Source organism: Nestor notabilis, unplaced genomic scaffold (assembly GCF_000696875.1).
Source record: "Nestor notabilis isolate BGI_N333 unplaced genomic scaffold, ASM69687v1 scaffold5981, whole genome shotgun sequence".
In the NCBI taxonomy this organism is placed as follows: Eukaryota; Metazoa; Chordata; class Aves; order Psittaciformes; family Psittacidae; genus Nestor; species Nestor notabilis.
The window spans coordinates 77,459-90,752 of NW_009915048.1; the positions used below are offsets into that span (position 1 = coordinate 77,459).

At 50.7% G+C, this 13,294-nt stretch overlaps 1 protein-coding gene across 1 annotated transcript in view; it reads left to right on the forward strand.

Annotated features, from left to right (window-relative positions):
• The window catches only part of LGR6 (leucine-rich repeat containing G protein-coupled receptor 6), a 66,089-nt gene that overhangs the window by 39,355 nt on the left and 13,440 nt on the right, over positions 1-13,294 (forward strand). The window contains exons 6-9 of the mRNA XM_010023931.1: positions 10,245-10,313; positions 11,123-11,194; positions 11,861-11,932; positions 13,051-13,119. Coding sequence (XP_010022233.1) covers positions 10,245-10,313; positions 11,123-11,194; positions 11,861-11,932; positions 13,051-13,119 — 282 coding nt within the window. The remainder of the gene's footprint in view (positions 1-10,244; positions 10,314-11,122; positions 11,195-11,860; positions 11,933-13,050; positions 13,120-13,294) is intronic.

The window sequence follows — 13,294 nt, forward strand, 5'->3', positions numbered from 1 at the left end:
GGAAGTTTTAGGTGCAGGAACCTGTTTCCCTAAGGAAAATGTTGCTTCTTATATCCAGCTAGACAGGGAAACTTCTGGTTTTATCAATGCAGCCAAAACTTGAAGAGAACCAGCATCCATCTCTCCATGCAGGTCTCAGCAGTGTGCAAGATGCTTTTACACACTCACACCACATCCCTACTTCAGGTCCCATCCTTTCTGCAAAAGCAGGTCCCAGTGGAGCATCTCTGTTCTTGGGCAGGGCTTGGCCCTGACGTTTTAGGAGGGCAGCAAATCTAGAAGGAGGTAAAGTGAAGCCAGATGAATGACTTCAGCATTTCCCTTGCATTGAGCTGCAGCTCTGCCGGGTACAGAGCAGCTCCGTGCTGGTGAGGGGCAGGTTGATGTTCATCACCCACCAGGTTTTAAGCGGTCAAACACCAGCGTGTGGCTGAGAAGGCGGTTCCAAGGAAAGGTTCTCTGTCAGGGCAAGACATGGCTGTTCTCCAGCCCTCCCCACAGCCTCCTGGGAAGCAAACCTGGGAGGCAGGCGGGAAGTAAGTCGGAGCTGCTCTGGCCACAGTCCCAATAGTGTTTCGAAATAGCCTTGAAACCTCCTGAGGTTCTCTCACCAGTTCCCATAAGCCTGAGACATGACACAGAGCAACCCTGCAGGGTTGTGGGAAGAAACCAGGTATTAGATGGTTGAGGAGGGTGATAAGCTGCTGGTTTTTAGCCCTCTCCCAATGACATGACCTGGACACACTTGAGAGGTGGCCAGTGCCAACTCATGAAGTTCAACCAAGCCAAGTGCAAGGTCCTACACCTGGGTCAGCACAACCCCAGGCACAGCTACAGGTTGGGTGGAGAAGATTTGGAGCAGCCTGAGGAGAAGGACTTGGGGGTGTTGGTTGATGAGAAACTGAACATGAGCCGGATTCAGTGTGTGCTCAAGCCCAGAAACCACCCGTGTCCTGGGCTGCAACAAAAGCCACCACATATCCCCCAGCACCTGCTCAGGGCTTGATCTTGAGCTGGTGAAGCAAAGGGAGAAATGCAAAAGTAAGAGCTATGGGCCTCCCAGTGGTCCTGTCCATGGACATGGCCAAGTCCCCTACATACATGGAGCCTGGGCTGAACTAAAAACAGGGGGTAGGGCTCCTCCCTGTTGGCAGAGAGCAAAACCGTGTCCCAGCAGCGTCCTGTCTCCCCACCCTGCAGCAGGACTAAGGTGGCTCCTGGGGCAAGGCAGGGATGAGAAACAAACACGGCTCCCCCAGCCCAGCCCATGATGCTGAAGGCCACAGGGCTATGGCCAAGATAGCAATGATCTGCCCCAAAACTGCTGCTCTTCTGGTTGTTCAGGCATCTCCAGCCCATCTCTGACACAAATGTGGTGGGGAACCAGCTCAGAGAGGCCCCACAGCCCTCACCCATCTCCTCCGCCTAAGATGACCCTACTGCTTCCTATCTCTCTGACTTCTCCCTCCCCATCCACACCCCTGCCAGCTCCTCCACTCGTCAGACAAAGGAGATAAATCACTTGGAAAGAGCAAATCTCCATTCATTTAAAAACCTTTTAATTTCTTCTCAAAAAATAGCACTAATAAATTAGAAACGTCTCCCAGAAGGGCTGGATCCAAACCCTCTGGCTCCGGGCGTTCTATCTGCCTAACCTTGCCTCACAGGAAATGTCCTTACCACAGCCTTTCCCAGCGCTCTGCCCTATTATCCGGGTAATTAGTCTAGTCTGGAAATGCAGAGCAGGGTTGGAACCTACGGACTCCTCTGGAGAGTTGGGTTTCCTACAGGAGAAGAAAAGAACAGAAAATTAATGCAAAGTGCACCTTGGGCAATGAAAGCAGGAAGAAGGAAGAGGGAAATATCTCCCCCATAGCTCATAGAAGGGTTGTTTAACCCTTTTAGGGCCAGGCAGGCTTTGCTGTTCCTCCAAGTGCATTCGTTTCCATCAGCATGTCTCATTTGAAATGTTTCATGCAGTCTCTTGATGCTAATCCAAGTTTGTGCAATTCCCAAAGTAGCTGATGGCTTTGACTCCTCCACGGATGTCCCATCTGCTGCGCTGAGCTGCTCTGGTACTTCCTCAGCATCCCAATGTTCCTCAGCCCTGAGTTCCATCCTGAGCTCCAGCTCATCAGAGCCACCCTGTGCAGCTCAGCAGAGGCTTGGCTCTATGGTCCCAACCCTGTTCTGCCAGAGTAGGAGGGGATTTCGGCAGAGGCTCAGGTACCCACATGCTGGGGGTGCAGAAAGGAAGGGGGCAGGTAGCTTTCTGGAGAGAGGGACCACAGCTCAGGGCTCTGGTTCCGTGAGTCCCTGAGTCTGGTCCAAGAATAGAGCTATAAAGTTCATTGCCTGCTCTTATCGCCGTGTAAATGGAAGGTGACATTCCCAAACAGAGAAAACCACCTGTAAAACTACACGGGCAAATGCACAAAACACTGCCCAGGAGCATGAGGATCAGACACATCCTTCCTGTGGTCTCCTCGGGCCAACCGGTCCCAGATTGCTGCATCTTCCTTCCCAAGTGCAGGAGCCTGAGCTGCCAGAAATGCGTCCTTCCTGATGGAGCTCAGGCTCTGATCCCATCAGGGACCTTCCAGCTGAGCTCTGCACTTTGGCTGAACATGACCCCGAGCAGACATGATGTTTTGCAAGATTATAAAGTAGAAAAAGACAGGAACTGAAGGTAGTTCATGTGAAAAGGTGGTTCTGGAGTCACTGCAGTTTTGCATGGGTGGTGGCTCTGCTGCAAGGCTCACCTCCTCCACCCATCCTCCCTTTGCCCACCAAATCCTCACAGCACCCTCCTCGCACCCTGCCAGCTCTCCAGCCTGGCTCCCCGCTCCCTGGAGCCACTGATCTTGCGGTGTCAGAGACTTGCTGTGACCTGTCAGGGGTCCCCAACTCTTCTGGCTCCATTGGCTTCACTGGGCTTCATTCCCTTGCACAGAGCAGATGAGTGAGAGCAGCTGCCCGTGCTGGAGAAGGGAAGCCTCTGCTTCCAGAAACGTGTGAGGGTGAACTGACTGCCCATGAGCAGGAGGAACAAACACCGCAGGCAGCAGCAATGGCAGGAGAGGAAGCTGTGGGCATTCAATGGCTTTAAACTTAAACAGGGGAACTTTAGGTTAGATCTAAGGAAGAAGTTCTTCACAGTGAGGGTGGTGAGGCACTGGAATAGGTTGCCCAAGGAAGTTGTGAATGCTCCAACCCTGGAGGTGTTCAAGGCCAAGTTGGACAGAGCCTTGGGTGACATAGTTTAGTGTGTGGTGTCCCTGCTCATGGCAGGGGGTTGGAACTAGATGATCTTAAGGTCCTTTCCAACCAAACCATTCTATGATTCTATGGTCTTTTCACCATGGATGTGCTGATGCACAGAAGCTCTGTGCCCACCCCACGCTCCCTCCATCCAGGCGCACACACTGCAGGGGGACGGGGGCTGAGCAGCAGCAACTCGTGCACCTTGGGGGGTAGGAAGACGTCCCCAGCTTCCTTCCCGCAGTTTGGAAACGCTCTGCTGTAGACCAGGCTTCCTCGAGCCTTCTTTCCCTGCCTGGCAAAGGGCAGCAGCCTCCTCCGTGCCTCCCCTGCTTGAGTCATCAGCTCCATGGTTATTGTCTGTGCATCCCAGCGACCGAAGTCCCCGCTGCTCCGCTTTGCGGTCAGCTCCTTTTGTGTCTTGTAAATGATATGTGCATGGCAGCGCCTGTGCTCCCAAGACCCCCCACGAGATCCCGTTCTCAAAGGCTTATTTCAACCTTGTTAAATAAATCAGACAGAATTGAAAACATATTTTATCCGGTACCTTTTTCAGTTGGAGAACAGACAGAAATACTGGTTGGAACAGACACATTCTGGGCACTGCTGCATTCTTAAATGGAGAACAGAGCTGTGCGAGGAAGGATTGGCAGCTGCAGGCAGACAGGGCATGACAGGTCCCCCCTGCCCCGGTAATAGACCTTTCAGTGCCACATAAGTGCTGTAAAGTGGTGTGGCACCGTTTCAGTGAGAGGCTGGGATGTTTCCAGGCCAGGCTGTCAGGATGAATCCTTGTACAGAGGTTACTGCTTGTTCCTGGCATAAATCAGGTACCGTCAGCGCCTGACAACCTTCCCATGGTGTGAGGACCCATCACTGCTCCATCGCATCGTGTCACAGCCTGGCTTCTCCTTATAATTTGCCAAAACCGGATCCTTCTAGGACATGATTAGTTTCCCGAGTTAAAACACCAACCCTGGCAGAGGAATCCCACGACAGGTTATTTCTCTCTCCTGTGCACATCTGAGCACCCTCCTCTCGTGTGTCTCCATTTAGGCAATGGGTGCACTGCTCCAGGCTGACCAGAGTCAGACACGTGCTCTGGGTCCTTTCACATCCCCCTTTGCTCCTTTCACTTACTACAGACACTTGCTGCCTCTCATCATCCAGATGGTGCTGGGGAAGGGCACACGCTCACTGCGCGGGCGAGCAGGCGTTATGCTGATGCTACACAACAAATACATGGCTCCTAATGGTACAGTTACTTTCCACACTCTGGACTAATCAGGCAGCTCTTCCACAAGCCCAGCTACAAGCCATGACCTTGGTATAAGGCATCTGGGTTAAGCCGTCTGGCCAGTGCCAGGCAAGGCGTCAAACTACATGGTCACAACTGTCCCCTTGGGCTTTCGGACCACCAGTTAAATCATCCCCTGTGCTTGACTTGGCCCCAGCCACCAGCAGCACAACAAGCAGCAGCAGCACTTACATTTACTGGCAGCTTGATTAGATGCCAGCACAGGGCAGGTGGAAATGCGAGACCTTATCAGAGGCTGCACAAAGTTTCCCTCCAGGGCACCATGGTGACATCTCTCACTACACCGGGGCTGAAACAGTCAGCAAATGTCCCATCTCCAGCTTCTAATCTTGCTGCATCTTCAGGTTTATTAGCTGCAAATTTGTGGTGTTTTGTGGCTTATGGAAGAATTTATAGTACTATATAATTCTTTTTGCTTCCTGTGTGGAACCACTAATAATCCCTCACGGGCAGAAAATTGACCTGGGACTCTTTACCCTCCTTCTCTCCTTTTGGTCTGACTGAAGATATTAATAGTTCCAGGCTGCATGTTGTCAGCTTCAAATCACCCTGGCAGTTAAAGCCCAAAATAACTGTGCCTTTGATGTCAATTTACTTTTATTTCTAAATAAACAACAGGGTTGGTTAAGATCTTCCAAATATGAAGCTATAGGCTCATTCTAGAAATAACAACAATGCAGAGCCAGCCAGTTCATTGTGTCTTGGGTAGACCAGGTGACCTTTAAGAGGTTTTCATTTTAACTAAGAGAACAGACAAGGCTCCTTTTAACATCCTACTGTGATGCCTGGAGCTTGGAGCCCAACCAAGGAAAGTGATTTTTTCTATAGTCATTTCTCTTGCAGATCATTTCTGAGCATCTTGGCTGGGTGATTTTGCTTCCAAAAACCCCTGATAATGGGGAAAACGCTTCTTTATGCCATGACCATTATTTCTTTATGATGATGATGATGATGAAGAGGATTGCCTATTGTTTTGGCATGGCCATGGTGTGTTGGCATCCTTCCACCAGGTAATGCTGGCATTGGGTCCACTTTCCTGAGTGTGCCAAAAAGGGCAGAAGGCAGAACTCACACCCAGAGACCCCATACGTAACACACAAAGCCTTAGGGCAGACCCCAGCGCTGTGGGAGCTGGGGGACCACGTCTGGGATGTCTGGGATGGATGTAGCCCTGCTGAGGGTGCTGAGGCGCTGACACAGGGTGCCCAGAGAAGCTGTGGCTGCCCCATCCCTGGCAGTGTTCAAGGCCAGGTTGGACACAGGGGCTTGGAGCAACCTGCTCTAGTGGAAGGTGTCCCTGCCCGGGGCAGGGGTTGGAGCTGGAGGAGCTTTAAGGTCCCTTCAACCCAAACCATCCTGTGATTCTGTGATTCTATGACCTGTGGAAACAGCTAAATGACATCCACAGTCCCATGGTGAAGCTTGGAGCCAGTTTCTGGGTCATTGCTAGAACCGGAGCCCAGGCTCAGGTTCCGGGAATGAAGGAGAAAGGAGAAGAAAGCAACCCCTGTGTCCTGGTCTGGGTCAGAGCTTCGGGGAAAGCTGCCCCACTGCAGGGAAGAGACATTTCGGAACCATCCCAGGTAGTGGCTTCTCCCAGCCTCCCCCAGCCAGATCACACACACACACTGATACCCGCAGGGCTTGGCACGGGGCAGCGCTGGAGGCAAGTCAGGGCTGTGGATCAAGAGGAGTTGGCTACAAGCATCACTGAGGGGAGCTGCAAGGATCCCAGCTGGGTTTGATCCCTGGGAGAGAGGCTCACCTTGCCGGAACCCAGGAAGCGCGGGCAGGAGCGAGCACAGGCACATTGTCTCCCCTGAGCAGACCGGGGTCGCTGGCAGCCAGGCTGGAGCAGCGTGACTACACCTGGTTGCATTTCCACTTTCCAACAAGCCCAGTATTTGCCAGCATTCCAAGATGGCTTTTTTACCCAGAGGGAGCTGCTGAACACAATGCTCTTTGTATGTGTCAAGCACAAGGGGGAGGGAGGCACAGAGATGCTGCCAGGGCTGGGAAAGGTGTGTCTTCACTCAGGAAACACTGGTCCTGTACATACTTGCACACACATGGAGGCACAAACAACATGTTCATCTGCTGATGAAAGACCAGCCTGCCTGGAAGAGGCAGGGGCTGGAAAGGAAACGCATTTTTAGAGAGACAGGAGCAAATATTACAGCACAGGGAATTATTCCCTGTAAATAATTGTGCTTCCAGACCTCAGATCCCTTTCTCTGTTGTGAATCACAGGGGAGCCAAGTCTCCTCTTGGGCAGCACTTTCCGTCTGTCGGCTGCTCGCAGACACGTCGGGTATCGCTGGGGAGAAACCTAACCCTGCACAAAGCTTCCCCAGCATCGGTGGCTCCGTGGGCTGATATCCCCTGGGGCTCACAGTGCCTCTGCCCCAGGGCCTGTCCCTCGGCATCGCAGAGGCTTATCCCAAGCCCCCAGTTTGGGGTACAAGGGAGGGAAGGGGCACAGGCAGACACCCAGCCCTGGGTGACCCCTGCAGCTTCCCGCAGTGCTGAGAAACCTCGCTGTAACCCTGGGAAGTCCCTGCAGGGTGAGACTTTTAAAGGTATTAAACACCTTAGGCACAGATAGAGATCTGGGGCTGTCAGTCAACTTAGGCTGCTAAAGCCTTCTGATTTCATTCAGTGAAGTGATTTGAAGGTTAATCGGATTTGACTGATGCTTTCAAAGTGCCCAGCGGTGTCCTGTCTGCACTTCTAATCACTCGTTCCCTTTGGAAGTCCACTCCTGTGCTCCCTGAGCTTCAGCGAAGGGATGTGCCTTGTAAAAGTCCTGCCCCTTCTTCCCCCACGTAACAGCCTGTACAATGTGAGGTGCTCAGCTGTGACAGGGATGGACACCTGACAGGTACCACCGACAGAAACTGCCTAAGAGCATCCAAGTAGCTGATAACAAGCTACATCGCCTTGCAAAGAGTGAGGTGTATGAGCAGTCGTGTGTTGGGCTGTTCATTCTTTAACAGCTAGGTTGGAAAAGACCTTCAAGATCATCAAGTCCAACCATTACCCCAGGAATTACCCCTAGATTTTTCTACTTGATAAGTCACTGATGATTACTCCAGATGTTTTCTCTCTCAAAAATGCATAGATAAGTATGTCTTTAGCATTATAGTGGCAGAAAACAATAATTTCTGGAGTTTGGAGCTCTGAAACACTGGCATAAGCTAAACTGCACCTACTGCCAAGTTCTTCCAATGCTTTAGTTCAGTTCTTGCTGCAAAGACTACTGCAGCAGCAGCAGCTTTGGAAACCTTTCACTATAGATGTATCCAGAAAAACTAAGGTGTCATTTAAAACACGATAAGCACTAACTTGGTTAGAGGCACCTGGATCTTCAGATAACGAAGAAGGCATTTCAAAAGGAGCTGGCCAGGAGGCCCCTCCTGCTTCATCACTCTCACCTGAAATGGGACCTTTCTGGTGCTGCTTGGAAGTGGAAGGAACAGGCTGTGCAGCCCCATCACCGTTAATGCTGGGCTCAAGCAGAGAAGATTGGGAAAAGTCACTGATTTGCTTGGACCCAGATGAGAATTGAGTGTGTCAGAGCAAGCTCTTCAGAAGCTGCAGAGCTGTCCTATCTGTAAGTTGACATGAGGAGGGGACACATTGCTCCTGTTCCACTCCTGGGCCCTGGCAACATGCACAACAGCTTCACATCCTGGCACTCTGTCAGTGCGTTGTAGGCTGGACACGGTGGAGAGCCCTGTGCTCCTTGCATTGCTCCTGTTCCGCTGCTGGGCCCTGGCAACATGCACAACAACTTCACATCCTGGCACTCTGTCAGTGCATTGCAGGCTGGACACGGTGGAGAGCCCTGTGCTCCTCCCCTGCTGACTGCCAGCACTGGCACGCACTAGACTACGTGAACCCTTTCCACACCTTGAGAGGCAGGTCCTACAGGAGCAGGATTCATTCCCTCAAATACACTTAGTGCAGGCAGCCAGAGTCCCTCTGTGACCGGAGGAGATTAAATAGCCCTTGGGGTGGGGGTTCCACAGCAGGACCTGCCGCATCCCCTGGGGAATCCAGTATCCAGGTCTGATATGGACCTTGTCAGAGCTACACAAGATAAAATCCATCCCAGACAACCTCATTCCCTGTTTTATTTCCGGTTTTGTCACCTACGTAGTAATTTCCTGATAAGTATTCCCTAGGATATAAGTCATATAAGCCTGGAGTCCTGGAAGGCGCAAGGGAAGACCAATTTGGAGAGACTCACTTGGTTGATTTACTGTGTAAATACCTACAGGGCAAAGCCAAGATGGTGCTGTGGAGTCATTCCCAAGCAGGAACCCTGGTAAAGGAGAAGACTATGTAAAGGGGGGGGAGGGTGGGCAAGAGAGACCATAGTGTAATTACCACGGCTGGGCCCAGAGGATGAGAATTACAAGGTAATTGGGCAGCAACTCATTGCTGTGTAAATACATGGTTATTTCTGTTCCGTAAACCACAATCCAGGTTACATGGTAATTACTTTGAGGTCCATTAAGTGTAATTATACAGTAATCTCCAGGAGCCAGTAATTACACTCATGTTCCAAAGTATCTACCACTTAAAACTGAGCGAGTTTCTTGCAGGTAGGAAGCAGTCACTTGGGTTTTCAGTGTCTTGGTCGGTGGGACGGCCAGGATGGGGCCACATGTTACCATTGCAGCTGGAAGTGTCTTCCAACCAGTGTTGGCCATGCTAGAGGAGGACTGACACCCATCTAAAGCCCAGCCAGTCTCCATGGGCCCCCCTAGTCAACAGCAGGATTGGTACCTTCAGAGGACTGCTCCTCCCATGCTGCCAGCAGTGCCCCACAGCTCAAATAAACCCTTTTCCAGAGGTACCAGCCCATCCTTGGAGAACAAATGCATCTCGTGAAGTTTTATTCAGGCTCAAATGTCTCTTCTGGTTGCCAGGTCAGAGCAAATAAATGCTGGACTCATCATTATGACCAGCGTATTATATTTTGCTTAATTTATTATACTGCAGATTAATCTTAATGCTCTTGCACATTACTTCCACCTTTAGCTTACAGTTTGCAGTGCAGGGTTCACCCCAACCATCAAAAGAAGACCTAGGCCTTCCCATAGCCATACTTGTTCCAGTCACAGCATGTCCCAGTGACAGGGAGATCTGGTGTCCTCAGGACAAGCACCAAGGGAATGGTCCCATGTCCCCTCTGCACCGCAGGGCAAGGGTGCCCAGAGAAGCCCTTTCACGAGGCCCACACAGCTGAATCCTCACTTGTCTTTCTTGTCCTTCATGAAGTCCCATTTTGACCTGGAAAAGCAGGAAAAATGACTCACAGCCAAAGCCCCTGGGAGTGAGTTCCTGGGAGTGGGAATGGGGCACTCTGAAGATGTGAAGCAGCAGCACAGTCCAGCAGTGGGCAAGGAGGGGCTTGGGGGCAAGGAGTCCAACCATGGCTTGGACAGGCTCTCTCCTCACAGTGCTCCTAGCAGGGAATATTCCTGCTGCAGAAATGTGTGAGATTTTGTTTCCAGGCACTGGCTGGATCTGCACAGTAGGAAAAACCTGGCTCCTGTGCTTAACGACCAAGTTTCCGTTCCTTCAAAGCACAGATACACTCGGTTGAGTTCCTACAGCAACATTAATGAATGTTTTTCCTTTCTGTGTCTTTCAGGGACCTAAACTACAATGAGCTGCTGGAATTCCCTGGGGCCATCAGGACACTGGGACGACTGCAGGAGCTGTGAGATTTTCTATTTATTCCTTTTCAAAAGCATCGCGTGTGCTCTGAGTTGAGGAGAGCGCTCGGGCCAAGCCTTTCTTTTGTCTTTTCCAGCCCTCTCTGACATGCACTTAGAAGTAATTTATCCCCTCAATTTCCATCAGCTCTCATCACCTCACCATCAACCTCTGCAACAGGCTGGTGGAGGGGAATAGTAGATTCCCCCATGAGGTTTGGAGCAGGCTCCTCCTGGAGCTTTTCATTCTCCCACTGCATCGGAAGGTCTCAAAGTCCATCTGATCTTTTCGTTACTGGAAGAATTCTCAGGCATTTCTCTGATCAGAGCAGGAATCAGCATTACTGTGACATTCAAAATGAGAATAAGACCCTTTTGAAATGCCTGTCACTGTACAAGAGGCAAATTTCAAACAGCCACGTGGGATTAAACAACCTGGGCATCACCCAGAGCCTGGCCTTGGTCTTGGGCACAGGATCCCATGGCTGTCTTTGATGTGCAGGAGATCAGACTGTGGCCATAGAGCTCTCTTCTGCTGCAAAAACCCTTAAGTCTCTGTATTCTTGGTGGGTTCAGTGAGTTACATACAGGGCATCAAGCTGTACACAGAGTAAATAGAGAAGAACAAAGGCTTTGTCCTGCCAAAAGACAGACCTTGTTCACTTGCTGGGATGATGCTACGTCTGGAACAGAGCCTACACATCCTATTTTACATATGTTTTGAAGACTCTCTGCCTTTAAACTTACTGAAGAAACAAGGTGTCTCCAAGGCTTTCTCATTCATTAATATTGAGATATTTGTTTCTCCCAACAGTGGTTTTCATAACAACAACATCAAAGCTATTCCAGAGAATGCATTTGTTGGGAATCCTCTCCTCCAAACAATGTAAGATAATTAAACAATGTTTTCTAAATCCTTATATCCCCCAGAAAGGGGCATTTCCTGATGAATTTTGCTTGGGATTCCTAACAGTCATCAGCATGACCGCAATTTGTTATATATGGGCCAATGCAAGCTGAAATTAGCTCCTCCTCAGCTATGCCTCAGGAGTTTTGCCATGGGTTCTCCTTTCTCCGCAGCTGAACTTTGCTGTAGTACAAGCTGATAACAATGAAGGAACAATGTATGGGTGGTCTGCATGGAAACTTGCTGTGTGGAACAGGATTTCCTAAGCCCTGGTTGACATCTGCCTGTGTTTATTCCTTGTGTTTAGAAAAGCTGCTCGCCAGTTCCAGCAGTATCTATATGTGTCAGGGAGCTGGGACACCAGATCGTTGCGGTGGTTGTAGGGTTACAGCACTAGAGCAGGGCTGAAGGAAGGCTTTGCATCTTTAAAAACACCAAAGAGCCCTTTCGGACCCGCAGGAGACCTCAGTTTTACCAACGTTCAGCCAAAACAGGCTAGTTGGAGAGCCTGAGGCTATCTGGAAAACAGGGATAGTCAATAGCTGCTACATATTTTACTACTGGGTGCTCCAAGGCTCTTGACCTGTAATAGCATCTTCTCTTCGTGCGCAGCAGAATCTGACCAGTTACTCATTTCCTTTGCAGCCATTTTTATGACAATCCTATCCAGTTTGTTGGACAGTCTGCTTTCCAGTACTTACCAAAGCTCCACACTCTGTAAGTTCATCAAGCACATCCTCAGAGGGGTATCACATCCAAGCTCCAAGCCCTGCAAGCTGGACACCTTGGAGGTCTTACCCCTTCCTCTTTTCTAGAGCCTTTGTGCCAATAGAAGACCATGATGCCACTCTTCTGGCCAGCCCCAAGGCAATGAGCCAAGGAGTAGACCCTGCAGGTGTTTTCTGCTGAAGAAGAATCATTTTGAGAAGGGCATTTTGGAGGGAGCATTTCATTCCTCCTCCCAACACAGCTGACAGACACTGCAGTCATTTAGGGTCTCCATGGCTGCATCAGCACCAGCAAAGACCACACTCACAAGTGCCACAACTTCTGCCACAGACTGCTCAAGCAGAACCTACACTGTTTTGTAGCTGCTCACACATGAGGACACTGAAGGCATCTGGCTTCCTCCATAAGATGGAGAAGCAGAGGACCATGTGTGCCTTAGCTCTGACACCATGGCACATAGAATCTTAGTGGGCAGCTGGTGGTGCCAGTGCTTTCCTTCATATGTGTGGCCCTAAGCCTGCTCCAGGACCACCACCATCTGGTGGGCACCACCACTCCGTGTTGGACTGGGTGGCTTTTCAGCTAACCTCTTGTGGCACAGCACTAAATACTGAGGCAGAGGAAAGCTCAGGATCTCTCTTTGTAAGCCTCACACAGCCTCTCACTGCAGGAACACACACTCAGGCAAATAAATCCTTCAAACACCCATGCATTCTTTAGAGCCAAATGCATAGGCTCGGGGAGGCTTGTGTGGGATGCTCTGCTTACATTCCCCATGCTAATTGTCTGGGGGGTTCTATTTAATTTGAGTAGAGATCATGCCAAGAATGTCAGTGGTTTGGGGGAGGGTCCGAGCTTGCCAAACCCCCTTGAAGAGAAATGCCCAGCTCCAGCTCACTGCGTGTGCACTGTGTGAGATGTCTGCTCCACCACCCAGCCACCAGGGAAGCACTGATGAGAGGGGGACCTTTGTATCCGGGCCTCTGATCACCACGTTTGGGTGTGAGGAAGCAGATTTGCCACCATGGCTGATAGGTCTGGGACCCTGAGCAGCTCCACTTGCATCCAGGTCCTGTCCACCTCACTTCACCTTCATTTCTCTGCAGGTCACTCAATGGTGCGACGGACATCAGAGAATTCCCAGACCTTAAAGGCACCACCAGCCTAGAAGTTTTGTGAGTGGCACCTCTCTCCCTTTTACCCTGCTATTTGTGCTCTTCCTCCATCAAGGCGGTCCAGGCTGTTTCAGCGAGGACAACTTTCACAGTGCTGTGCAGTTGGTTGTCTTCAGCTCTGCCTCTCCCTGGTTACTCACCTCTCTGCTTCGTTTCACCCCTGTGGCTCCTGAAA